Source organism: Amblyomma americanum, chromosome 1 (genome assembly GCF_052857255.1).
Source record: "Amblyomma americanum isolate KBUSLIRL-KWMA chromosome 1, ASM5285725v1, whole genome shotgun sequence".
Taxonomy (NCBI): Eukaryota; Metazoa; Arthropoda; class Arachnida; order Ixodida; family Ixodidae; genus Amblyomma; species Amblyomma americanum.
This window is the reverse complement of record NC_135497.1, coordinates 161,986,420-161,998,716: the sequence shown is the minus strand read 5'-3', so window position 1 is coordinate 161,998,716 and position 12,297 is coordinate 161,986,420. Positions and strand designations below refer to the sequence as shown.

Here is a 12,297-nt window from a genome sequence, read left to right as displayed (position 1 = left end):
TATGAAACCCGCTTTCTCGTGGTCATTCTGCATAACGTTCACGGCCACGCAAAAATGCTGAGGGGTTAACTTGAGGTAAGCTTTGAAACAACGAGCGCTTTGTGCGAGTATGAAAACACTGCATGCGGCAGCCGCCTGGCGCATGTAGGTCACCTATCCTAAACTACCATACCTAAGCCGAAAATTAACTATATAAGCAATTACGGCACGCGTGCGTTAGATTTAGCCGCCACATATCCGCTTTTAATTAAAACCCCGTTGGCCACCGCAAGGCACTTAAGGCCTGATATGAACAGTGAGAGCTTTGTTACTATTTTTTTTTTCTGGCGCTTCGAACAAACTTCGCGAAATTCAAAATGCCCGTCACCTGAGCACCGGCCTGTAGTGAACAACCCAAGTTTAGAAACGATCGCTTGCTGACCGTTGCCAAGACGTCCTCATCCTCAGCAAACGTTCTCATGGCAATATTTCGAACATTTGTAGTGGTTCAAAATTCGTTTCTCACTACAAGAAAGAGTGTAATTCTAGATAAGCCAATAACAGCCTGCAATACTTTTTCAGCACGACTCTCAATTGTCGTGCCAATTTTACTTTTTTCTGCCTTGGCTCACGTTACGTGGGTGAGAGTGAATAACACTTTTCTCTGAACTGAGATATGACTGAGATAGGCAGTAATTCATCAGTCTAGTGCAGTTGTTTTAATACAGAAGCTTGTCTTCTACAACTATGCAATGGTCATCGTTGATTGTTTCCACGATTCATAGCGGTTTGGCTCCTCAGGGGTGTAGAGAGCGTGGGAGAGATGTAAGTTGCGCCATCTGGTATTGAAGGGGTACTGAGAAAGGGTGAGCTGGTGTGTGCGCGTTTCGGTCACCGAGGGATTAAAGTGTTCATAAAGCCCTTGGTGTAACCTGCCGTCAAAGCTTTTTTGCGTATTAGAATAACTCGTGTCTGGCAGGAACTTATGACACGTATATGCCGGCTTTTGAAGGTTGCCCAGGAACGGACGCAAGCTAGTTACTGACCATTGTTGAGTGCGCGAGGTTTTGATTATTTGGTTCCTGATCGGCTGGCACCAACTTCCATTTTAGTTGAAGTTAATCATGAGATTATTTATCTCTCTACAACAGCATATCTCTCTTACAACAGCATAATCTTACCGGTACTCACCTACGGGGCAGAAACGTGGAGGCTAACGAAAAGAGTTCAGCTTAAGTTAAGGACAACGCAGCGAGCCATAGAAAGAAAAATGATAGGTGTAACGTTAAGAGATCGGAAGCGGGCAGAGTGGGTGAGGGAACAAACACGGGTTAATGACATCCTAGTCGAAATCAAGAGAAAGAAATGGGCTTGGGCAGGGCATGTAATGCGAAGGCAAGATAACCGCTGGAGTGGATTCCAAGAGAAAGTAAGCGTAGCAGGGCGCGGCAGAAGGTTACGTGGACGGATGAGATCAAGAAGTTTGCAGGCAAAGGGTGGATGCAGCTGGCAAAGGATAGGGTTAATTGGAGAGACATGGGAGAGGTCTTTGCCCTGCAGTGGGTGTAGTAAGGCTGATGATGATGATGATGATTATGATGATGATGAATCATGAGATAATGCCGCTTTTCTTGCACCTGAGGAGAGAAATAGACGGCGAACCTGGGAACAAGGAAATTACACTTGGCAGATTTAAAGAGTTGGACCGGCTGTTGTTTTTTTTTTTACTTTTTCGTAATATAGGGCGTTCGGCACATTAATGCACCAGCTTGCAAACAGTGCCACGCGTCAGAATACATCATCTTTATTTCAATAAAAAGTCCACAAGCTGTATCGGCTTGCGTAAATCGTATAAAAAAAGAAGGGCTTAGGTAAGCTTATACATTTCTTTGTGTTTTATTTGCGACCATGGAATGTGTAGATACAGTAGATTTCGAATATATCGAACCAGGATATTTCGGATTGGTTATATCTAACAAATTGGTCATCCTCTTGAAAAGCCTGCCTAAAAGTATAGGAAAGTCGCACAATATACCGAACTGCGTGCCGGCACCTGCAAGTTGCGCTTCTCCTAACGACGCTGTTCGATGACTCTTCGCGAGTAATGGGGGAGGGGGGGGTGAGTCGACTGCGAGGCGTTAGCTGCCTGATGGCAGCGCTAGCGCTGTCAAACGGTGGGACGAGGGGAATGTGGCCTGTGCTCCAGAGTGGCCTTCGATATCTTGTACTGATTTTTCACGCTACATCGGCCTCATGCAGTGAAGCCAAGCTAACGAACTGAAGGCTAAAGGCGGCTCTTGCCTGCAAGGCGTCATGCGCGCTCGCTTCGCAGAGGCGTTGCGCAAATCAACTGTGCCTTAATTTCAATGAGCGATTATGTAATTAATAGTGCACTCGTCACAGAATTAGACATCTTATGTTAGGCAGTGGGTAGCTCCAAAGCAGAGTCCACTCCAGCTTCGATGCGAAGCTAGTTAGGCTTCCCAACGCCTGGCCGCGGCACGCCGGCCGGGCGGCACGTCGCGGGAAGAAGCACGTCACTAGTGTGGGTGCAATATGTACTTGCTTCTAGGTTACAGATAAGCATATCAACTGTCGTGTTCAATCCATCGAATTATCGATATTTGTAACTATTTCGACTAACCAGGTTACACTGTAGTTAATAAAGATGAAGATCAAGATAACACCACCTCTGGGCGTGCACATACAAATTCGCAGACTGCGCACTCGTGCAGGGCGCACGTGCAAATTATGCGGCATTTTTGCACACAAAGTTAGCGCGCAGAAATAAAGCGCTTTTAAAGCACCCGAGCTGCTTGCTTGCGTTTCCAGGTGCAATTGTGCGCCGATGTGGATGGTTCAAAGCAGCCCTGACAGACGTGGCCTCGTGCCACTTGTGCCACCAACGTATACGATCCTAGTGACTCGACTAATAGACGACACGTGTGACAAGTTGCGTTTATGACTTGCAATAACCAAGATGTTTTTGGAGCTCACTTAAGTGAGCAGTGCGAGCCCGCTGGTGCTAAAGCCTAGCGCGTTTAGCTGCCTCTCGAAAAAATAGCGTCCACTGCAGTGTCTCCGCATATTTAGTGCTCTGTATCAGGACGCATTCAGTTCACATAAGTAGCGCATTGTAATGCGATTGCAGTCTACACGTTGCTGGGCGTACTGTGTGCGGTCGCGCACACCCTGCTTCTGTTCAAGCACCGTGCCTCTCTACCGCCAGGCAGCCCGCAGAGCTATGCAGCCAAAGGTTCTCTTCTCCCATTTATTTGTTGTCACTGGTGCACATTCCCAGGCTACCTCGGTGCGCCGCCGGGTACGGAGACTGCATGTAATCCTATAGATGTCCAGCAAGCAGTTCTTAAAACGATGTCTGTTCAGGGTTTAAACGGGGACGATGGGAAAGGTAGGTTAGCAGTCACAGTACTGTCTACACACACGCACGCACAGTAGGACGGGATCAGCATCTGAAAGAAGAACAAAAACTTTTCGGGCCTCTCAAAAATCTGGAAGTGTGTTATACAAAAGCACCCAGAAGAAACTAACTAGCATCTCCACAGAACACTCTCAAATGAAAAGGCCAGAGCGGGCGACCCTCCGCTGTGACAGTGCGCACAGCATCAACAGTCTGGCTCTCGAGGGTTCGGTTCCGCGGTGGGAGGTGTCTTCTGCCCTCCACTGTGGTCGCTGTTCACGTGTGGCACCGCCGCTGAAGAGACGGCAGCGAGGTGGCTCTGCAGATCGCTCGGCTGCTCCTCCTCCTGCCTGTTCCGCAGCTGGTCGTACATCTGGCGAGTGGCTTCCTCCACGGCGCTCCCGATGCTGAACGGAGCCTCGTCCGCGGGTTCAGGCATTGCAGGCTCCCCCTCTGCCGCCTGCTGGTTTAGCACCGAATTCAGATCCATTACGAGCTCCTGCAGTATCAGGAACCGCAAGACGTCCAGCAGCATGGGGTCGGTACCTGCATTGCAAGATAGAAGTGCACCCACTCATAATATTGTAACGTGAAGATGTGCACACCAAAAGGGAAAAATATATTTACAGGGAAACAGCTTACAGCCACGCTGCCGAACAACCGGGCACGCGAAGCCCAGCAGCAGAAACGCACTTCGTCCTCTTCGCGTTCCAAGCGCGAGCGCACCAAGCACGAGCGTTCCAAGCACAAGCACAACCGTAGCATAACTCCCGGCGGCAAAAGCACCGTCCCGGTGCTAAGTGGATGATGTAGCAGGCGTGTGGTACGGTTTGAGACGGACTACATTAACGACGTCAGTCAAAGGGCTAGTGGACGACGTCGGAGCATGAAGAGGTGTAATCTCGTAGGTCACGTCGGTCACCTGACGGAGAACTCGATAAGGGCCACTGTACTGACGTAGAAGTTTCTCAGAGAGACCGACATGGCGAGAAGGAGACCAAAGGAGGACGAGTGAGCCCGGCGGATAGTGTACTGGGCGATGCCGGCGGTCGTAAACTGACTTCTGGTAGGTCTGAGATGCGGTGAGCCGGTCTCGGGCGATTTCACGGGCCATAGTTGCTCGGGAGATGGCGTCACGTGCATACTCTGTGGTCGAGGCAGTAGAACTCGGTAGTAATGTATCCAAAGGCAGCGCAGGATGCCGACCAAACAGAAGGTAGAAAGGAGAATAGCCGGTGGTATCATGCCGCGACGAATTATAAGCAAATGTTACATAAGGCAAGGCAACGTCCCAATCGCGGTGGTCGGGCGAGACATACATGGATAGCATATCGGTCAGAGTCCTGTTGAGGCGCTCGGTAAGCCCGTTCGTCTGGGGATGGTAAGCTGTAGTGAGCTTATGCTGCGTGCCACAGGACCGGAGGATATCGTCAACTACTCGGGACAAAAAGTAGCGGCCGCGGTCCGTCAGCAATTGGTGTGGAGCGCCGTGGTGGAGGATTACGTTCTGCAAGAGGAAGTCGGCGACATCGGTTGCGCAACTTGTTGGTAACGCACGCGTGATAGCGTACCGGGTCGCATAGTCGGTCGCGACAGCAATCCAACGGTTGCCGGAGCAGGACGTCGGGAAAGGTCCGAGAAGGTCGAGTCCAACACGGTAGAATGGTTCGAGAGGTACGTCAATAGGCTGTAGAAGGCCAGCAGGCAACGTTGATGGTCTCTTCCTGCGTTGACAGAGGTCGCAGGAGGCAACGTAACGCCGAACAGAGCGGTACAGACCAGGCCAAAAGAAGCGGCGTCGGACCCGATCGTATGTGCGGGAGACGCCGAGGTGGCCTGCGGTCGGTAGGTCGTGTAGTTCCGCTAGGACAGATGAACGGAGACGCTGGGGAACGACTAGCAGGAGCGAAGGTCCGTCAGGACGAAGGTTGCGGCGGTATAGGACGCCATCCTGAATGACGAACAGTTGCAATGAAGGATCTCGGCTGGCACAGTTGAGGCGATCAATGAGAATACGCAAGGAAGAGTCTTGTCGCTGCTCGTCCGCGATGTTAACCAGATCGGAAATAGCGAAGAGGCACGGGCCGAGGTCGTTGTCTCCAGGATCAGGCGGCTCTACAGGGTGCCGAGACAGGCAGTCGGCGTCTTGATGGAGACGCCCTGACTTGTAATGAACAGTGTAAGAATACTCTTGGAGGCGCAACGTCCAACGTCCGAGCCGGCCTGTGGGGTCTTTCAGTGAAGACAGCCAACAAAGGGCGTGGTGATCGGTCACTACGGAGAATGGACGGCCAAACAGGTACGGTCGGAACTTAGCTACGGCCCAAACAAGAGCTAGACACTCGCGCTCTGTAATTGAGTAATTTCGCTCAGTTGTAGAAAGGAGGCGGCTGGCATATGCAATAACGCGTTCTTGCCCTTGGTGACGTTGGGCTAGCACGGCGCCAATCCCATAACCGCAGGCGTCTGTGCGAACTTCAGTCGGAGCCGACGGATCAAAATGGGCCAGAATAGGTGGGGAGGTGAGTAAGTCGACTAGCGAAGAAAAGGCCTCCTCTTGGGCAGGGCCCCAGGTAAAAGGGGTGTCTTTCTTTAGAAGGTCGGTCAGGGGGCGAGCGGTGCCGGCAAAATTTTTGATGAAACGGCGGAAGTACGAGCAGAGGCCGACGAAGCTGCGCACATCCGTAGACGACTGGAAAATAGGGAAGTCCTTGACGGCTTTAACTTTAACAGGATCCGGGCGGACACCAGAAGCGTCGACTAGATGTCCGAGAATGGTGAGTTGGCGGCGACCGAATTGACATTTCGACGAATTGAGCTGTAGCCCGGCTCGACGGAAGACAGAAAGAATGCTCGCCAGTCTTTCGAGGTGCGTGGTAAACGTGGGCGAAAAAACCACAACATCGTCGAGGTAACATAGACATGTGGACCATTTAAAGCCGCGAAGCAAGGAGTCCATCATTCTTTCGAAGGTAGCTGGCGCATTACAGAGACCGAATGGCATAACTTTAAACTGATATAAGCCGTCCGGTGTGACGAATGCCGTCTTTTCGCGGTCATTGTCATCAACAGAGATTTGCCAATACCCGGACCGAAGGTCAATTGAAGAGAAAAATTTGGCTCCGTGAAGGCAGTCCAAAGCATCGTCTATTCTTGGGAGTGGATAGACGTCTTTTTTGTTATGTTGTTGAGGTGCCGGTAATCAACGCAAAAGCGCCAGCTGCCGTCCTTCTTTTTAACCAGCCCAACTGGTGAGGCCCAAGGGCTCGACGAGGGCTCTATGATGTCTTTACTGAGCATCTTGTCCACCTCTTGCTGTATGATGGTGCGTTCTGTACTGGACACTCTGTAGGGTCGTCTGTGAATAGGAGCTGCGTCACCGGTGTTGATGCGATGCGTGACCACAGATGTTCGAGCCAAAGGGCGGTCATCGAAGTCAAAGATGTCGCGAAAAGACGACAGAAGATACCGAAGGTCGTGAGCTTGCCCTGATAAGAGGTCAGCAGCAATCATTTTTGCATATTCATCAGGTGGAGGGACATCAGAGTCGCGGCAGTTCGACGAGGGTGGGACGCTGCTCACCGCCGATACGACGCATTCGGCAGCAGGGCACAGCGTGGCGAGCGACATACCTTGTGGGAGCGGCTGAACGTAAGAGGCAAAGTTGAGAACCGGAAGGGACGCTTGATTTGCCGACATGGTGACAACTGTATGCGCAAGGGCAACACTGCGTGTAAAGGGCACATCAGGAACCGGAGTAATGATGTAGTCACCATCGGGAACTGGCGGGACCGAGGAGAAACGGACATAAGTGGCGGCATCGGGGTCCAGGCGGACAAAGTCGGCGGTGCACAGTCGGTGAACAATTGGATCCGGTGGCTCTGAAGGAACAGGTAGAGCGAGTTGAACGATGCTTGTGGCGCAATCTATAAGGGCGGAATGGTCGGTGAGAAAGTCAAGGCCGAGAATGATGTCATGAGGGCAGTGTTCGAGGACAGTGAAGAGCACAGAAGTATGGCGGCCGGCTATTGAAACACGAGCAGTACACATTCCGACGACAATAGACATACCGCCATCTGCAACACGGACCACAGTTGAGGGGGCAGGAGTGAGCACTTTCCTTAGGCGACGGCGAAGACGAGCATTCATGACTGAGACGTGCGCTCCAGTGTCGATCAGAGCGGTAACAGGCACCCCGTCCACGTCGACGTTAAGGATGTTCCGATGAGCATGAAGAGTTAAAGGAGGGTTTTCTGGTCGGGTCGTCAGAGCAGCATCACCCCCAGACGCTGCAGCCATCAGTTTTCCGACCGGGAGCGGGCATATGGGGCCGGCGACGAAGGGCGGCGAGGTCGGGGCGATGGAGATCGACGGCGCTGAGGTGACGACGAACGGTTGGTAAGCGGGGTCTGAGCGTTGTGGCCAGAAGAGGTCGTTTCCGAGGGCGAGGGAGAGCGTCGGGAATATGCAGAACCCGGCGGGTAGCGGCTGTAGGTCGAGGACGGACGGCTTCGGCAGTGTCGAGATATGTGGCCAACTCGGGAGCAGTTAAAGCAGATGGGCCTGTCATCAGGTGTTCTCCATTCATCTGGATTGCGGCTGCGTCGCGGGTAGTATGCACGTTCAGAACCGAGCTCCGGGGACATGCGGCGAGCATATGGGGCACTAACTGAGCAAACAGGTTGAATCCCAAGATTGGCGAATTCTTTGCGAACGACAGCCTGTATAAGGGATACTGCTGGAGTACTGTCTGTTGCGGGTGGATGAAACGCAACGGGGGACATTGCCTCTACTTCTTGGCGCACAAGTCGTGTCAGGCTCTCAGATGTCGACAGACGGCTCGGTGGAGTCGAGTCTACACAGGACGACGTCGCAGTCGTATTCGGCAACCGCGTGAACCCCGCACCTCCACCAATAATGTAACGTGAAGATGTGCACACCAAAAGGGAAAAATATATTTACAGGGAAACAGCTTACAGCCACGCAGCCGAACAACCGGGCACGCGAAGCCCAGCAGCAGAAACGCACTTCGTCCTCTTAGCGTTCCAAGCGCGAGCGCACCAAGCACGAGCGTTCCAAGCACAAGCACAACCGTAGCAATATGAAGCGTCGCTCAAGCCGCGATTATGAAACGCTTCAGCCTTTCATGGTCGTACTTGTGCCTCTTGCGCAACCTTTTGAGCAAAAAGCGAACGCGATCAGCACGAGGGTAACATACGGTTACATTGCACAAAGCAGCAAGAAACTCTTCTTGTCTGAGGTGTCAGTTATTAGTGCTCATGGCTTTCGAGGAGAGCAGTTCAATGCAGCCATCCCACAGGCCACAGGGTTCCCACCCTTACGTCAACTTTTTTTGATATCATCATCATCATAATAATCAACATCGTTTCTCTCTCTAAGTTTAAGCCGAATTATGACATCCCTCATCGCAGAGGACAGCTCTGAAGACGCTTTTAAAATTCTTGAAAGACTCAGAATTGAGTTCTACGCTGTCAACTTCCAGAGTGCTCAGTGCACCCTGTTAGTTGCGGACTACAGACATGCGAAAAGTCATCTGCCTTCCTCTCTCCCCTTTCAATCTCTCCCTCCGTTCCCTTTCCCACGAGTGGGGTAGCATACTTGACGTCGTCTAGCTAACCTCCATGCCTTGCCGTTCATCATTCTCTCTCTCTCTCTCTCCATGACATCCTTCCTGAACGCTATTTTTCACCCTAGTTTGTGTTTAATAAAATTTTATTTCGTAAATTAGAATCCCTTTATGTGCGAATAACTGTGGATGTGACATGGAATTTGAATGCGCGTCTCATCTCTTTGTCATTGTTGTATTGAACTGCAATCATTCCCAGGAATATTCCGTTTACGATTTTTGCTGCTCTTATGGTTCGTTAGTAGCAATAGAATGTTGTAGGGCACTACGTACCCATGGTATTGTTACAGTAGCATCCCGCAATGTCGGTGCCCGATATTGCGATTTTTGGTCGAAATTGTCGAGAACGTATGGGCCACTGAAGAACCACTGTGTGCACCGTGTGAACTTCTTATGATCCAAATGTACTTTTAAACTGCGTCGGGAAACTCATTGGGAAAGCAGCCATTGACATTTATACTAGGACTTTTACCCTCCACCGACGTCAGGTATCCGGAAAGGTCAGAGCAGCATCTAATTTGTCACTGCTTTTGGAAACAGTGTCAAGCGCAGCAGAGCAGTGCGGTTCTTAACCATTACAAAACATCTGAAAACATCGCTGATACGAAGTCATTCGTTAGCGTTGAAATCGATCGGCATTACTGGCTGCGTGTGCCGCCATGTGCAACTGGCTATGCGACTCCTTTTATGGCAGGTAGGCCTACGTGTACACAAATGACGACGGCACAACACCGCACTTCATATCTCGTGGGATTCCTCACAGTGAAGAATCCCAACCCTTTCATTACTGCCACAACAGTTTGGACGAACGCATAACATTCTTATAGAGGAAATTCTTGGTGTTGACAAGTTTTTTTCTGCTCCATTTTAGGTTGTATTCGTTTGTTTTTCGTTTTTTGTGGCATCCGTAGGGTTGTATGACGTTTTATCTGATTTTAGATTTCTGACTCTGGTTTTGCTTCGCTTGATTGGGCCCTTTTAGCCTCGCTCGTTGTTGCTGTTAAAGTGTTCTTGACACCGCCCTTTGCCACGATGTTCTTTGGCACGTGTGTTTTCTTTGGTTTTTTGCTGGTTAAAGGGTTTTTGATATGTTCACTTTGTAAATTTTCACACCCTTTTTCATTTTTTGTGGTTTTTTCCTTCTGGATCATACATGTGTTGGCCGCCCCTTGATTACTGCGGATTGGGTTGTAATCTTTGGCCCCCTGACTGTCACGTAATTTTTGGCATATATTGTGCTGGGTTTTCCTCAAAAATAAAGAGTTGTTAGTCAGCGTCCGTCCTGTCGTCAGTGTTTTTTCTTCTCGTGTCCCCGTCTGTTTCCGCGCTGCTCATTTCGAATCATGTGCCACCAACTCGCCCAATCGGCAATTTTGAATGCAGGGTTCCTTGCAAATATCAAGATCGTAAAGTCATCAGCATTGCATTCGTATTTTGTATTGTTGGAAATATTGGTTTTGATTCTTGATAAAGCCTTCAGAACTTGCTTCGGCTTCCGAAAGAATACTTCTACCATGCCTGCTCTCATAGACAGCAGACACCTCTCGCTGCCAGCGTTACACACACTGGAGATGCTTGGAGCTCGAGCGTGGTACGTGGGCCGGAACTAAGCCTGGACATCCGCTAGCAGCCAGCCGCGAATCTGAAGCGTGAAGTCGGCCCCTAGCGCACTGCCGCCGTACTATCACTCCTTCATTGCCACCCTTAAAATTTTCTAGCGTGCCTTTCGAAATGTCGCGAATGGTCCCTGCCCTGTCAGTTTTCGAAGACAGAAGAGGGCTGACATGTCAGTGAGGAGCGAATTGACCTCGCGGACGTCACTGTACACTTGCCATGAGCCGAATGTCTGTAGAAAAGCGCACAAGTGAAAATGAACTGTCAGGAGCGAAAGTGGCGTATACCACGAGCCGTTGCGTGGCCCCCTGCTTTCGCGTCGCCCTTCGGCCTTCTTCCCAAGAAGAAGCGAATAGAATCGGAACAAACGACATGCCTCGAGGTAATAACTATCACCTCCTCAGCTACCTCAACGGCATGTGCTGCTGGACAGTGGCGCGGCAGTGAAGAATAACCGAAGGTCGAGTAGTGTGCATCGCTTTTTTTCCCCAACAGTACCTCGTAGGATGTGACACTGAGGCTTATTTTCAGCGAAGAGGCTGTCAGCCTGTGCTAATGAGAGGCGACTGTGCACAGTATACTGAAAGGTATAGTGATTCCGGTTACCTCATCACATTCGCTGCAGCATGGTTACACGCTCCTATGCACATATACTAAGCACCAAAATAGTGAAAACGTACGTGTTCAAATTCCCTGGCAGGCTATACATATAATCTAGGCAAGGATATCCAGCTTTGTCAAAAGTTTATAGCCGAGGAGGTTTGCTTGTAAGCCATGTATAGGGGTTGTAACATCCGGGGAGGCATAAATTTTGGCTGGGTGGGGACGACAGTTCCCCCTCACGTTCAAAGAATTTGGAACGCTGGCGATGAACAGTGAGCGACAAAGCATGGCCCAGAAGGCTTCACATATTCTGAGAAAATCGTGCTCGTTTCCCCACTGTACATATAGCAGCGACTCGGCGTACAACATGAATCATTGCCGAGACGATTCCCTCGCTACCAAGCAGAGTGATATCAGTTACATGCGCCACAGTATATGCGGCCTCCCGGCGGTGGACAAACGTGTTGGGCGCCGTGCAGATCGCGCAGCGCTTGCGCACCTGGCAGCTGCTCCAGCGCGGTGAGGAGGCGAAGGGTGTCCTGGACGCGGGCTCGGAAGCCCTCGTTGTTCCAGTCCTGCTCGTTGCCCCCAACCTCGTCGCCGCTGTAGAAAGGCGTCGGCATGTCCCGCTACGTGGCGCCGCCCTGCGTATCACGTCTTATGTTAAAGGCCTCCCTTTAACGTATTACAAAGCGACTTCATTCCTCTACAAAAGCTGCGTCATTCTGCGGTGCCATTACTGCAGCGTTCTCGTTCTTTTACTTCTTTTCCTTCGTGTGCTGCTATATTTAGGCGTTATTGTTTTGTTACTATTGTACTCATTTACCTCTATTTTTTTCGGTTTGTTGGTTTTATTTTTCCCGATGTAATTATGTTCATCTTTTCTTGTTATTTTTTGATATATTCATGTACTAAAGCCCCTCGCCTCTATAATGCTTCCTGTAAGACCTGAGGGTATAAATTAATGAATGAATAAAATAACAAAATTCGCCTCAACAGCAGCCGAGATCTGCCCCTTACGCTGCTTCATTAG

The 12,297-nt window shown here is 50.5% G+C and overlaps 1 protein-coding gene across 1 annotated transcript; it reads right to left on the bottom strand.

The window, feature by feature from the left end:
• Positions 1 to 3,023: 3,023 nt before the first annotated feature.
• Positions 3,024 to 12,023, bottom strand: LOC144114073 (uncharacterized). Its single transcript, XM_077647531.1, has 2 exons — positions 11,764 to 12,023; positions 3,024 to 3,946 (listed from the first exon to the last, which is right to left on the bottom strand). Exons 1-2 carry the CDS (start codon positions 11,885 to 11,887, stop codon positions 3,606 to 3,608), a joined length of 465 nt encoding a protein of 154 aa, XP_077503657.1. The 5' UTR covers positions 11,888 to 12,023; the 3' UTR covers positions 3,024 to 3,605.
• Positions 12,024 to 12,297: the final 274 nt, after the last annotated feature.